This window comes from Ctenocephalides felis, unplaced genomic scaffold, assembly GCF_003426905.1.
Source record: "Ctenocephalides felis isolate EL2017-DRISC unplaced genomic scaffold, ASM342690v1 CF-g0.4_SCAFFOLD_02194, whole genome shotgun sequence".
NCBI lineage: Eukaryota > Metazoa > Arthropoda > Insecta > Siphonaptera > Pulicidae > Ctenocephalides > Ctenocephalides felis.
The window spans coordinates 57,501-72,512 of record NW_020538348.1 but is presented as its reverse complement, the minus strand read 5'-3'; the positions used below and the strand labels follow the sequence as shown (position 1 = coordinate 72,512).

At 34.6% G+C, this 15,012-nt stretch overlaps 1 protein-coding gene across 1 annotated transcript; it reads left to right on the top strand.

Moving 5' to 3' along the window:
• The first annotated feature begins 3,271 nt into the window (after positions 1-3,271).
• Positions 3,272-10,136, top strand: LOC113380515. The gene is made up of 5 exons (XM_026619726.1): positions 3,272-3,474; positions 4,551-4,624; positions 4,734-4,799; positions 8,999-9,374; positions 9,440-10,136. Exons 1-5 carry the CDS (start codon positions 3,272-3,274, stop codon positions 10,134-10,136), a joined length of 1,416 nt encoding a protein of 471 aa, XP_026475511.1.
• The last annotated feature ends 4,876 nt before the right edge of the window (positions 10,137-15,012 follow it).

Sequence of the window (15,012 nt, the reverse complement as noted above, 5' to 3'; positions counted from 1 at the left end):
AAAAGTGCATTTTCATATTAACATTTCAAAAAAGTTGATATTTGAGTCTCTAGTAACACTTGCGACCCGTGTACTAACGTTTTTGTGTGTAAATATAACTACTAACAAACTACTTACTACAATTTAATCATAATTAAATAATATTCACTTCACGTAAAATATCCTATTGAACGTAATTGAACATCATCTGTCAAAAACGTTTGACATTTCGCGTATTAGCCACCGTCCATTGTTTTATTTAAATACGCTTCTACAAAAATTTTCAAATTAAAAATGTAAAGTTTCTACGCAGATTTGAAATAATTCTCACTTTTGGACTTTCTCTGGATTGGCACGAATTTTTCAAGACTTAGACTGGCCAAATCGAGTCAGCCGTTTTCGAGTTTTATTCGGACATTTGAAAGAGAGCTCCATTTTTATATATAAGATAACATTTATTGCTCAGTACATATTGCAGCGGCAAAATCGCGGGTTGCTCCGTTACGAAACATCACATCGCCGCGTTTAGAATTATGCGCGGCTCATTTATTATCAAAATTAGTTAATAAAGTTAAAGATAATTTAGAAATTTCCATTAATCGCGAAATGCTTTGGAGCGATTCAAAAATAGTATTAGCATGGATTAAATCGCCTTCCCACAAGTGGAAAACGTTTGTTGCTAATAAGGTTTCGCAAATCCAAACCAATACGGATCCAAACAATTGGTACCATGTTAGATCAGAAGATAATCCTGCCGATTTAATTTCGCGAGGAATGTTACCGGAAGTATTAATTAATTCAGATTTGTGGTGGTTCGGTCCATCTTGGTTGAATACCACTGACAAACTTTCTTTTGGCGTAGATATCATATCAGAAACCGAAGAAGAAATTAAACATGTTTCGTTAACAGTAATAGAACAAACCACAACTAAATATTTAATATGTATTCATCATATACAAAGTGAGTTAGGGTCATTGAATATTGTGTTCGGTTCCTTAAAAATTGCAAGAACAAGGCCAAGAAAACAAGGGCGACCGTATCCACGGTGAATTAAAAACCACCGAAATTAATGATGCTCGCGTAAATTAATTAAATTAGCACAACGTGAAAGATTCAAAAATGAAATAGAATCTCTATCAAACCACGAGCCAATAAAAACTATATCAGATTTAAAATCTCTCAACCCATTTTTAGACGAAAACGGTATTTTGAGAGTTGGCGGTAGAATAAAATTGTCTGATTTCGGTTACGATAAGCGTCACCCAATGGTTCTACCTAAAAATCATGCACTTTCATCGTTGATTGCCAGATATGAACATATCAAATCTTTTCATTCTGGAGCGCAACGCTTGTTGCATACGCTCAGAGAGACATACTGGCCAATCAACGGTAGAAATCTGTGTAAAGGTATTATACGAAGATGCGTCATCTGCTTCAAGTTAATCCTACTTCTATTTCCCCATTAATGGGCGATTTACCAAAAAACGCGTCACCCCCCATTTGCCATTCACGAATTGCGGCGTGGACCTTGGAGGTCCGATTACGTTGCGAGATCGTCGTACTAGAGGGTATAAAAAAATTAAAGGGTATATATGCCTATTTATTTGTTTTAGTACGCGAGCCATTCATTTAGAACTAGTATCGGATTTAACATCAGAATGCTTCTTAGCTACACTCAGACGATTCATCGCACGTCGGGGAAAACCCACTAACATTTATTCAGACAACGGAACAAATTTTGTCGGGGCATCGTCGGAAATTAAAAGATTAGCTAATTTTTTGCGCAAAAATAACCTTAGTAATGTTATGAAATCATTAAGTGACGACGGCATCAATTGGCATTTTATTCCTGCTAAATCACCTCATTTTGGGAGTATTTGGGAAGCCGGTATAAAATCATGTAAGTCGCATTTAAAGCGAATTTTAGGAAATGCATGCCTTACCTTTGAAGATTTCTATACAATTTTAACACAGATCGAAGCTATTTTAAATTCCAGGCCAATTTCTCCTTTGAGTTCCGATCCTAATGATTTAAATCCATTGACTCCTGGCCATTTCTTAATTGGCAAATTCTTAACATCTATTTCCATCCCAAATGTACTTGACATTCCTAAAAATAGACTAGGACGCTACCAGCACCTGCAGCGTTTGGCACAACATTTTTGGAAACGCTGGCATAAGGAATACATTTCGGAGTTGCAGAGTAGAACAAAATGCACAGGCCGTGCAAACCAATCATTAAAGGTCGGAACCATGGTACTTCTCAAAGAAGATAATGTACCTCCACTGAATTGGCAATTAGGTCGCATTATCGAGGGGCATCCAGGACTAGATAAGGAAGTGCGTGTAGTGACAGTGAAAGTTCAAAATAACGTTTTCAAAAGAGCTGCCCCTAAGGTTTGTGTTTTACCCATTGATAATGAACAAAATCATGTGAATATATAAACTAAGTGAAGTGTACAAAATAATGGAACAAAACAATTTTATGACAAACAATTTAATACAATTTAATAACTTTCAATTTGTGACATGAGTTAGTGAAGTTTAAATTAGTTACTTTGTATTACTTTCTTAATTTTTTTTTTAATTACCTATATTATTAGGCTTATAATTAATGTATCTTTAGTTTCGAAATAATATTAGTATTATTTCAAGGTGCCCGCCAAGTTAATGATTCCCAATAGTGGTAATCTGAACTATTTTTTGTAAGGGTATCGTACCGTCTTGTATTCTGGTACGATAGCCTGTCGCCTGGGGGTGCAGACGACTGTCTGCATCTCATTTTACACATGAAATATTTTTTGTAGAGTGTCGCCGGACTATGATGCAGGTGGTCTAATGTCATTCACAGTTTAAGTGCTAAATGCATTTGTAATATAAGATATTTTTTATTTTGATGTTAGTTATATGTCTGGACTGTCTATATCGGCGTCGGTAATTTTATTTATGGGTCTGCAAATGCCTTCAGATCATCCCCCGTAGATGCACAAATTAATGTAACCCGCCTCTTACGGGCGGGGCTAATATTATTAATGTTAATTTTTACTATTTTTGTATTCAGTATAAGTTTAGAGCTCAGCATAAAAACACCAACTATCTGACGCCCTTATATTCACTACATTTTATTATAATAAATATATATATATATATATATATATATATATATATATTAATATCCAACGTCGCATTTTATTTAAATAATCACAAATCAAGACAAATATATGTCGACTCTGGATCTACGATCTGGATACTAGCAAGTTCAAGTCACGGAAGAGGACTGCGTTCAAGAGAATGACGTTGGGTCTCCAGAATGTACTCGCAACGTTCCAACGATTGATGGATCGATTGAGAGCAGGACTTAAGGACATGCAGGTGTTTGCATATCTAGATTACCTAATCATACTATCGCCAATCTTCGAGAAACACATGAGTGATCTGAAACACTTTCAAGCAAGAGATGAACCAAGACAATGGACACATCTTGCGACCAGGGGGTATCCAGACCGATCCAGAAAAGATTGCAGCCATAATTGCTATACCATCACCGTAAAATGTTTGTTAAGCAATTATTATCGTTTTTACAGACTTGTTCCTGGTTCCGGAGATTTATTCCGTCATTCGCGGACGTAGCTGGTCCTCTTTCATCTGTAACGAAGAAAACGGCCGTATGGAAGTGAGAATCAGAACAAGCGGAAGCCTTCGGAAAGCTGAAAAATGTATTAACCATCGCACCTGTTTTGTCCGAGAACAGACGCCAGCAGCTACGCGATAGGGGCAGTTCTACTTCAGGGGGAGGGTCAGAAAGAACATCCAGTCGAATACGCAAGCCGGCTTTAACTAAAGTAGAAGTTAACTACTCAACCACCGAAAGGGAAGCTCTAGCCGTAGTTTGGGCAGTAAACAAGTTTAGTGATATATAGAGGACTCTCAAGTCTTCATTACATCGAATCACCAACCGCTAAAATGACTATGTCACTGCAAACTCCAAGTAATAAAAGTACATACTTTAGTAATAAAATATGTACATGCAAGAAAAGATGCACTATCCAGATTAGTCCCAGAGGAAATAGAGATAAACCAAATAGAAGTTGACTTACCCACTAAAGGTGCAAAACAATTAAGGAAAAGTCAGTTGGGAGATCAATAGAATAATCAATTGTCTAGAAAACGGCGAACCAGAAGAATCAGCGCTCCTGTGGACAAGCCGCGGAGTATCATGACGATCCTACATGAGGAATAGAACGTACCATCCAACGTATCTCTTCTCGTTACTACTAGGACGGCATGAAATAAGAAATCACCAATTACGTCCGGGCATGCACGCAATGCCAAAAATACAAATCGTCTAATCAAAAACCAGCCGGACTATTGAGAACTCCGATTATGAGGCAAAGGTTTAAAGTAATGTATGTGGACCTGTTTGGGCCACTACCTGAGACGCCAAATCGATATAATTGGGAACTAATCATAGATGATACGGCTACCCGGCGAGTCGAGCTATTTGCACTCAAAACTGCAACCGCCAAAGAAATAGCATTAACATTAATCAATAAAGTATTCATGCGATAAGGAACACCGCGAATTGTAAATATTTAGAAACCGACGCAGAAGAACCTGAAGGTTCAAAATCTCATTTAAATGGAGGTAATGATGAATCCGTGAGAAATCCAAGTTAAAATTCAGGTAATTTTAATTAAGATAAATCAAAATCGATTAATATGCATATAATTTAACAGCCAATTGTTTATTACAGCATTTAAATGGACTCATGAAGCTATTCTTTTGCTTCTTGAATATCAAAAGCGACAAATTGATTTCAGTACTGGAAAAAATTCTCAAAAAAAATGTGGCTGGACATTAGTGCTGTATCTCACAAACACAGCATTATACTTTTAGATCTTGCAGATGCAGAATACAAGGTTCTTGTTTTTGACGTGGGTCGAAACGGCCGAACCCATGACAGTGATGTTTCAGACAAGAATACTAGAAATGAAGCTGGACAATAAAGCTCTGAATTTGCCTTCTTCCACAAAGTTACCAAATTACATTTGTAAATTACCAGTTGTTATTGTTGGTGACGATACCTCTTGTCTGAAAGAAAATTTATTAAATCCTTATCCTTACAGAAACTTGACCTATGAAAAAAAAAATTTAATTATAGATTGATTCGAGCTCGAAGAGTGATGGAAAACGCTTTTGTTATCTGAGCAAAGAGGTGAAGCCATTTTACTAACGACAATACCTCTTGAGGTGAAAAAAATTAAAACTATTACATATGCATGCATTCTGCATCACAAATATTTGCTATCCAACAAGAGTGCATACCAGTGGAACCTCACAATTTTCACAATTCAAATAATTTTGGCATAAACTATGTAGAAATAAAAAGTGGGTTCTTCGTACAATTTGGACTTTGGATTGCATTAGTCATAAACAATCTCTTGTTTCCAGAAATATGGGTAAAATTCTTGCCATCATCAACAGCAAATTACGAGATTGCTTGGAGATTGCTTAGGTTCGGAAATAACAAAATAATAATTAATAACCACATAAACAGAATGTTTAATGACTTCCCAATAAAAACAGAAGTTAGTGAATAAAAATTCAAGGTGCTTAGAAGCATTAGGACAGCCTGTAGAAAATTGGGATATAGTAACTCGTCGTGAATGGTAGTTTTCCAATAATAAAAATTCAGACTTATTAAAGTTTCCCAATAAAGTTCCTCGGTTATCGGTGCCAGGTATTTGAATCGCTTCACAGTGAAAAGCAACTATCTATCAAACCTCTTAAACAGTCAGTAGTCAATAATATTAACCACAAAACCTTATGCTGTATCATACACATTGCAATGTATATTTAGAAGCTGATAGAATAATTAAAATTTGTAATTTGTTACAGAAGTACATAAAACATTGAACTTCCATTGCATAATACATTAGGCATGTTTTGTTGCCAAAATTTCGTCAGAGCTTCATTCCTGTAATGAACACTGTGTTGTTAAAATAGTTGACCTCTCTCAAATTGACACACAGGCAATTTAAATCACTTTTAGAAGAAATGGAAAGTTGACCTCCCTTTATACAGCCATGTTCATTGGCTTAGTCGAGGCAATGTCTTGAATAAGCCTGTGTCATGTCTTCCACACATTAAAATTCTTCTTAATGAATAGAACAGCATTACCCCGAATTGAACGATAAAGAATGGTTATGCAAATCGATGTTTCTGACTGATATGACTAAACATCTCAATGAACTAAACTTAAGATTGCAAGGAAAGCGCAAAATTGTGCTCAAACTTTTTGAATATTGGATTTAACTTCAAAATTAATATATTTTTATTTGATATTAATACTAGTACCTACATATACTTCCAATTGTTAAAGCGCTTGCAAATAAATCGACCATAGACAAACATAAATTTAAAACCTGTGTTTGAAGCCTTAAAGAGGGATTTTCCAGAAGATGCAAAGACTTTGAAGTTTATGTTTCAATATTGTACTTCCTCATAATAGATATATCTTCCTCATAATTAGATCCATCAATGACATCGTTTGATTTTTCAATTTTGAGTGGATGAATGTAGATAATTTTGAAACGGAACTTATCGAACTAATATCTTCAGAATTATAGAATAAAATTTAATTTTTGAATTTAGTTTTAATTCGGAATACAATATAATAAATTTTTGTGATTAATTTCAATAAAGATGTGTGTAAAAACAATGCACATAAATGTGTTAGCGGAAAAACTGTAAAAAATTTAAAACAAATCAGTCACTAATTAGCATGTACTATGCAATTGCACGATCCAAACTTCGGTCAATCGATTATTTGGTATCCTCAACTTAGTAATAACTCCGATGCGGTAGAGAAGGCTCAACAAAAATTATCAAATAACTACATTTCAGAACGCAAAAATATCATCTCTTGCCACGCGTCGTTTTACTGATATACTAACAGTTTGTTTCTATATAAACTCTCAAATTTATAGATTCTCTTCAAAAGCTCAAATATTTTACAAGTATCATATTCCTAAGTCTAATGCTGTTAAATTCATTATAGTACTGATGTCCTCTAACTTGAATTCAATAAAGATACCGATGTTCATAATACACCAATAAAACAACTAATTACCATGGGCACAAGTTAATCTTGATATTTCTTCACAACTATGTTACTTCCATGAAATATAATTTAGTGTTACAGTTAATAATTAGATTGTATTTTATTTTATGTTATGTATTGTTATATATATACATGGTTAATTATATTGTTATATCATGTGTAATTATAATTGTTTTTTGTAATAAAATAAATAACAGAAGCTGTTGCCATTGCTTATAAGACCAGCAAAACCTTTGTAAAGAAATTTTGTGCATATCATACGAAAAAGAAATATTTAAAGTTGAATGAGAAATGAAATTTATTATTTTTATTAGTAATAAATATATTATTTATTTATTTACTATGCTAGTCAACGAGACTGGTTGGGCAATTAAATTGTAAAATGAAGTTATGACTTTATTTTAGTTAGAAGTATAAAATTCATCTTGTGATTTCAATGTTACATTGCTATAAGCAATTAAGTCAAATGACTGAAATAACAATAAACACAGATTACATGCGTTTATCACCTACTTCTTTATAGACAACAATGTATATTATTTATTCTTTATTATATTGTGAAAGTGCAGATTGCAGCATTATTACTAGATTTTCACTAGATTGTTTTGAGTTTCGTTTAACACAATAAATAAAATTTATTGAAAGTAATTACTATTCATCTTGTATAGTGATACAGAAGTAACTCATATTTATGTGGATACTGAAATAAAATGAAAGAAAAAAAGTGTCTTAGTTTCAACTTATTTTTATAGATTATTATATAAGTTTATATTATTTGAAAAATGCAACCAGTGTATTTCTGGAATCTTTGAACGCAGAAAGTGAATTAAATGTTAGCGACTCTGAATTTTTAGACAAATCGATCCACAAGACAATGATATCAATTGTAAAGACAAGGACATCATCTGTCAAAAACGTTTGACATTTCGCGTATTAGCCACCGTCCATTGTTTTATTTAAATTACGCTTCTACAAAAATTTTCAAATTAAAAATGTAAAGTTTCTACGCAGATTTGAAATATTTCTCACCTTTTGGACTTTCTCTGGATTGGCACGAATTTTTCAAGACTTAGACTGGCCAAATCGAGTCAGCCGTTTTCGAGTTTTATTCGGACATTTGAAAGAGAGCTCCATTTTATATATAAGATAACATTTATTGCTCAGTACATATTGCAGCGGCAAAATCGCGGGTTGCTCCGTTACGAAACATCACATCGCCGCGTTTAGAATTATGCGCGGCTCATTTATTATCAAAATTAGTTAATAAAGTTAAAGATAATTTAGAAATTTCCATTAATCGCGAAATGCTTTGGAGCGATTCAAAAATAGTATTAGCATGGATTAAATCGCCTTCCCACAAGTGGAAAACGTTTGTTGCTAATAAGGTTTCGCAAATCCAAACCAATACGGATCCAAACAATTGGTACCATGTTAGATCAGAAGATAATCCTGCCGATTTAATTTCGCGAGGAATGTTACCGGAAGTATTAATTAATTCAGATTTGTGGTGGTTCGGTCCATCTTGGTTGAATACCACTGACAAACTTTCTTTTGGCGTAGATATCATATCAGAAACCGAAGAAGAAATTAAACATGTTTCGTTAACAGTAATAGAACAAACCACAACTAATATATTTAATATGTATTCATCATATACAAAGTGAGTTAGGGTCATTGAATATTGTGTTCGGTTCCTTAAAAATTGCAAGAACAAGGCCAAGAAAACAAGGGCGACCGTATCCACGGTGAATTAAAAACCACCGAAATTAATGATGCTCGCGTAAAATTAATTAAATTAGCACAACGTGAAAGATTCAAAAATGAAATAGAATCTCTATCAAACCACGAGCCAATAAAAACTATATCAGATTTAAAATCTCTCAACCCATTTTTAGACGAAAACGGTATTTTGAGAGTTGGCGGTAGAATAAAATTGTCTGATTTCGGTTACGATAAGCGTCACCCAATGGTTCTACCTAAAAATCATGCACTTTCATCGTTGATTGCCAGATATGAACATATCAAATCTTTTCATTCTGGAGCGCAACGCTTGTTGCATACGCTCAGAGAGACATACTGGCCAATCAACGGTAGAAATCTGTGTAAAGGTATTATACGAAGATGCGTCATCTGCTTCAATGTTAATCCTACTTCTATTTCCCCATTAATGGGCGATTTGCCAAAAAACCGCGTCACCCCCCATTTGCCATTCACGAATTGCGGCGTGGACCTTGGAGGTCCGATTACGTTGCGAGATCGTCGTACTAGAGGGTATAAAAAAATTAAAGGGTATATATGCCTATTTATTTGTTTTAGTACGCGAGCCATTCATTTAGAACTAGTATCGGATTAACATCAGAATGCTTCTTAGCTACACTCAGACGATTCATCGCACGTCGGGGAAAACCCACTAACATTTATTCAGACAACGGAACAAATTTTGTCGGGGCATCGTCGGAAATTAAAAGATTAGCTAATTTTTTGCGCAAAAAATACCTTAGTAATGTTATGAAATCATTAAGTGACGACGGCATCAATTGGCATTTTATTCCTGCTAAATCACCTCATTTTGGGAGTATTTGGGAAGCCGGTATAAAATCATGTAAGTCGCATTTAAAGCGAATTTTAGGAAATGCATGCCTTACCTTTGAAGATTTCTATACAATTTTAACACAGATCGAAGCTATTTTAAATTCCAGGCCAATTTCTCCTTTGAGTTCCGATCCTAATGATTTAAATCCATTGACTCCTGGCCATTTCTTAATTGGCAAATTCTTAACATCTATTTCCATCCCAAATGTACTTGACATTCCTAAAAATAGACTAGGACGCTACCAGCACCTGCAGCGTTTGGCACAACATTTTTGGAAACGCTGGCATAAGGAATACATTTCGGAGTTGCAGAGTAGAACAAAATGCACAGGCCGTGCAAACCAATCATTAAAGGTCGGAACCATGGTACTTCTCAAAGAAGATAATGTACCTCCACTGAATTGGCAATTAGGTCGCATTATCGAGGGCATCCAGGACTAGATAAGGAAGTGCGTGTAGTGACAGTGAAAGTTCAAAATAACGTTTTCAAAAGAGCTGCCCCTAAGGTTTGTGTTTTACCCATTGATAATGAACAAATCATGTGAATATATAACTAAGTGAAGTGTACAAAATAATGGAAACAAAACAATTTTATGACAAACAATTTGATACAATTTAATAACTTTCAATTTGTGACATGAGTTAGTGAAGTTTAAATTAGTTACTTTGTATTACTTTCTTATTTTTTTTTTTTTAATTACCTATATTATTAGGCTTATAATTAATGTATCTTTAGTTTCGAAATAATATTAGTATTATTTCAAGGTGCCCGCCATGTTAATGATTCCCAATAGTGGTAATCTGAACTATTTTTGTAAGGGTATCGTACCGTCTTGTATTCTGGTACGATAGCCTGTCGCCTGGGGGTGCAGACGACTGTCTGCATCTCATTTTACACATGAAATATTTTTTGTAGAGTGTCGCCGGACTATGATGCAGGTGGTCTAATTGTCATTCACAGTTTAAGTGCTAAATGCATTTGTAATATAAGATATTTTTTATTTGATGTTAGTTATATGTCTGGACTGTCTGGTAATTTTATTTAATGGGTCTGCAAATGCCTTCAGATCATCCCCCGTAGATGCCAAATTAATGTAACCCGCCTCTTACGGGCGGGGCTAATATTATTAATGTTAATTTTTAACTATTTTTGTATTCAGTATAAGTTTAGAGCTCAGCATAAAAACACCAACTATCTACGCCCTTATATTCACTAACATTTTATTATAATAAATATATCTATATATATATATATATATATATATATATATATTAGGGTGGGCCAATTTTTTGCATATTGAGGCACCTCGCTAATTTAACTTTTTACATCATTTGAAACAATATTGAAAAAAAGCATAACCCGCAAATGAATTTAAAGTCAGCGAAAAATTTCAAACATTTTTTAATTTAAAGTAAAAATTGAAAAATCTCATGAAAAATATATTATGACATATATCGAGTTATACATCATTTTATTCGTAATTTTATTCTGCATCTTTCGTACGAACAAAGTTTTTTTGTATCTTTTACGGTTTAGACAGTATAGGCAATATGTGTAGTTGTTAACTGTCAAAATGCAAAGTGCGGCTAGGTTGGAGCAATACTCCTCACGATTCGATATTTCTCTAAAGAAAACATATAAACTATTATACATCATTAGAAAGGTCTCAAAATTCTTAGTTCTTTTTCCATACATCACAACTTCGAATTGCACGGTGTGGCCTACAGGCGAGTTGCCGAAAATTCGGAAAAATCGGAAAATCTAGAGAAAATTATATGAACACACCTAACCATTTATATACCATTTTATTCGTAATTTTATTCTGCATCTTTCGTACGAACAAAGTTTTTCGTATCTTTTACGGTTTTTATGTTATAGAGCAATATGTGTAGATGTTAACATGTCAAAATGCAAAGTGCGGCTAGGTTGGAGCAATACTCTTCACGATTCGATATTTCTCTAAAGAAAACATATAAAGTATTATACATCATTAGAAAGGTCTCAAAATTCTTAGTTCTTTTCCATATATCACAACTTCGAATTTTGCACGGTGTGGCCTACAGGCGAGTTGCCGTCGTGAAAATTCGGAAAAATCGGAAAATCTAGAGAAAATTATATGAACACACCTAACCATTTATATACCATTTTATTCGTAATTTTATTCTGCATCTTTCGTACGAACAAAGTTTTTTGTATCTTTTACGGTTTAGACAGTATAAGGCAATCTGTGTAGTTGTTAACTTGTCAAAATGCAAAGTGCGGCTAGGTTGGAGCAATACTCCTCACGATTCGATATTTCTCTAAAGAAAACATATAAACTATTATACATCATTAGAAAGGTCTCAAAATTCTTAGTTCTTTTTCCATATATCACAACTTCGAATTGCACGGTGTGGCCTACAGGCGAGTTGCCGTCGTGAAAATTCGGAAAAATCGGAAAATCTAGAGAAAATTATATGAACACACCTAACCATTTATATACCATTTTATTCGTAATTTTATTCTGCATCTTTCGTACGAACAAAGTTTTTTCGTATCTTTTACGGTTTTTATGTTATAGAGCAATATGTGTAGATGTTAACATGTCAAAATGCAAAGTGCGGCTAGGTTGGAGCAATACTCCTCACGATTCGATATTTCTCTAAAGAAAACATATAAACTATTATACATCATTAGAAAGGTCTCAAAATTCTTAGTTCTTTTCCATACATCACAACTTCGAATTTTGCACGGTGTAGCCTACAGGCGAGTTGCCGTCGTGAAAATTCGGAAAATCGGAAAATCTAGAGAAAATTATATGAACACACCTAACCATTTATATACCATTTTATTCGTAATTTTATTCTGCATCTTTCGTACGAACAAAGTTTTTTCGTATCTTTTACGGTTTTATGTTATAGAGCAATATGTGTAGATGTTAACTTGTCAAAATGCAAAGTGCGGCTAGGTTGGAGCAATACTCCTCACGATTCGATATTTCTCTAAAGAAAACATATAAACTATTATACATCATTAGAAAGGTCTCAAAATTCTTAGTTCTTTTTCCATACATCACAACTTCGAATTTTGCACGGTGTAGCCTACAGGCGAGTTGCCGTCGTGAAAATTTGGAAAAATCGGAAAATCTAGAGAAAATTATATGAACACACCTAACCATTTATATACCATTTTATTCGTAATTTTATTCTGCATCTTTCGTACGAACAAAGTTTTTTGTATCTTTTACGGTTTAAGAGAAAATCGAGGAAAACTGGTTTGAACATTTATTGTAAAATTAGAAAATTTAAACAAATAATTATAAAAAATAATATAACTATATATAAATTCGTTTTATATTCATTGAGATCTATAAAAATCAATAAATACATAATTTTATACAAAAGTTTAAAAAAACCCAAAAAACACCTAAAAACTCAATAATTAACTATAATTCATATTGTCCATATATATAAAACTGTTTGAACATCTAACAAAATTTTCGACAAAAATTTTTCTATCATAAGGGTTCACAGTTCGAAATTTTCCCAGACTTTTGTCTTGACGATTCACACCGTAAGCGCGAGCAGGCCCTCGCCGCAGGTCAAATGCACATCGCTTGGGACTCAGTCAAATACCTACGCTGTGGCCGCGCGCCTTATATAGGGGAATAGGTCGTGTCGAGTGCGATGCGAGCAAGCTCAGGCTAAAGTACGCTATGTTGTTCGGGCGGGTACGGATATCATTCCCCGGTGTAGTTTTTACATCATATTCGATACTTTTAGTCTGTCAATGATATATTAGCGTAACTTTTAATAATGTTGTGAGCCACATCTAGAATTATATACCCCGTATATATTCGGATGCTGGTTTGCGGCTATAGATAACTGGTGGTAGGATCATTCGTTTTTAAACGTTCGATCAGAGAGAGTTGAAATTATTTGGGTCTGCGGACCGCAAATATGAAATCTATATATTTTAATAATATAGAATTTTACAAATTGACTACGGTCAAATATATGTGAATATAGCAGAACTAGCAAAGCTTCTCGCAGCGATGGTCTTTCGTTTTATGAACGTTTGATCGGAGCGAGTTGAAATTATTTGGGTCTGCGGACCGCAAATATAAAATCTATATATTTTAATAATATAGGATTTTACAAATGGACTAAAGTCAAATAGATGGGTGGTGCAGCAGAACTGACGAAGCTTCTCGCACCGAGGATCATTCATTTATGAACGTTCGATCGGTGCGAGTTAAAATTATTTGGGTCTGCTGACCACAAATATGAAATCTTGTGATTACTCGACAAATTATTGCTGTAATCAAGTGCGCTCCTATAGTATAATATACTGTGGGCAAAAGCTTCTGGCAATGATCATTCGTTTCATTAACGTTTGACCGGAGCTAGTCGCAAAATATTGCGCAGTGTGCAAAAGCAGCGTGACGCAGTTTACAACCGCTTAGCGCTCTTATGCATTGTGTGAGAGCACTGCCATGTATATCTGCTCGGTATCGCCAGATGCCTGAGCGAATGACGAAGTTCGTTGTGAAAACGGCGTTCTTTTTGAATATTATACTTTAAACGCATAGCTCAATCAATTCTTTGGGCGCTAGATGAAAGTCTAGTGTTTTAAAGTCGATTGTAGTAAACGCTTGCGTTAGTATTCTATATACTCTGCACATTTTATTCAAATTGTGCGAATTTGAACATTCGCTTCATTGCGTTGTTTTAAGAAAATGAAAAATCAGCGAAAGCAGATTTTTCAATCTCACACACAGTGAAATATTCATATTTCAATTTTAAAGCGAGGACGTTTGTTTTTGGACCACAACGTGCTCTAAAATTGCTAAAGTGGTTGCGCGTCCTAGAGAATTTATTTTCTTGCGACCCGCCATATAGCCTGTCCAGACCATCGCGGTGATGGTTCGCACGGTAACCCGAGGCGACCCGTCGCTGCAGGTCAAACTGTCGTAGACCGTGTCTAGAATAATATACGCCGTATATGTTCGGATGTCGGTTTACGGCCGGGTTCTGGACCTTATTTATAAGTGTTCAACCATACTGTACAGCATATCCGCGGGCATGTGTCGTTGACGCAAAGACTCTTATGCGGAAAATAAAATATACAAATGCAATCAACTCAATACTCTCCGAGCGAGAATAAAAGTTAGTTATAACGATGAATTCTTATAATGAATTCGCCCCGACGTTTTCAATCTAACGAAGGGTAAAGAGACTGTTTGAAATTAACTGGGTCTGCGGACCGCAAATTTCATGTACGGACCGCCGTTTCGACGGTTGTTAAAGGTCTAGCCTCTGTGTAAGCGCAGAATAT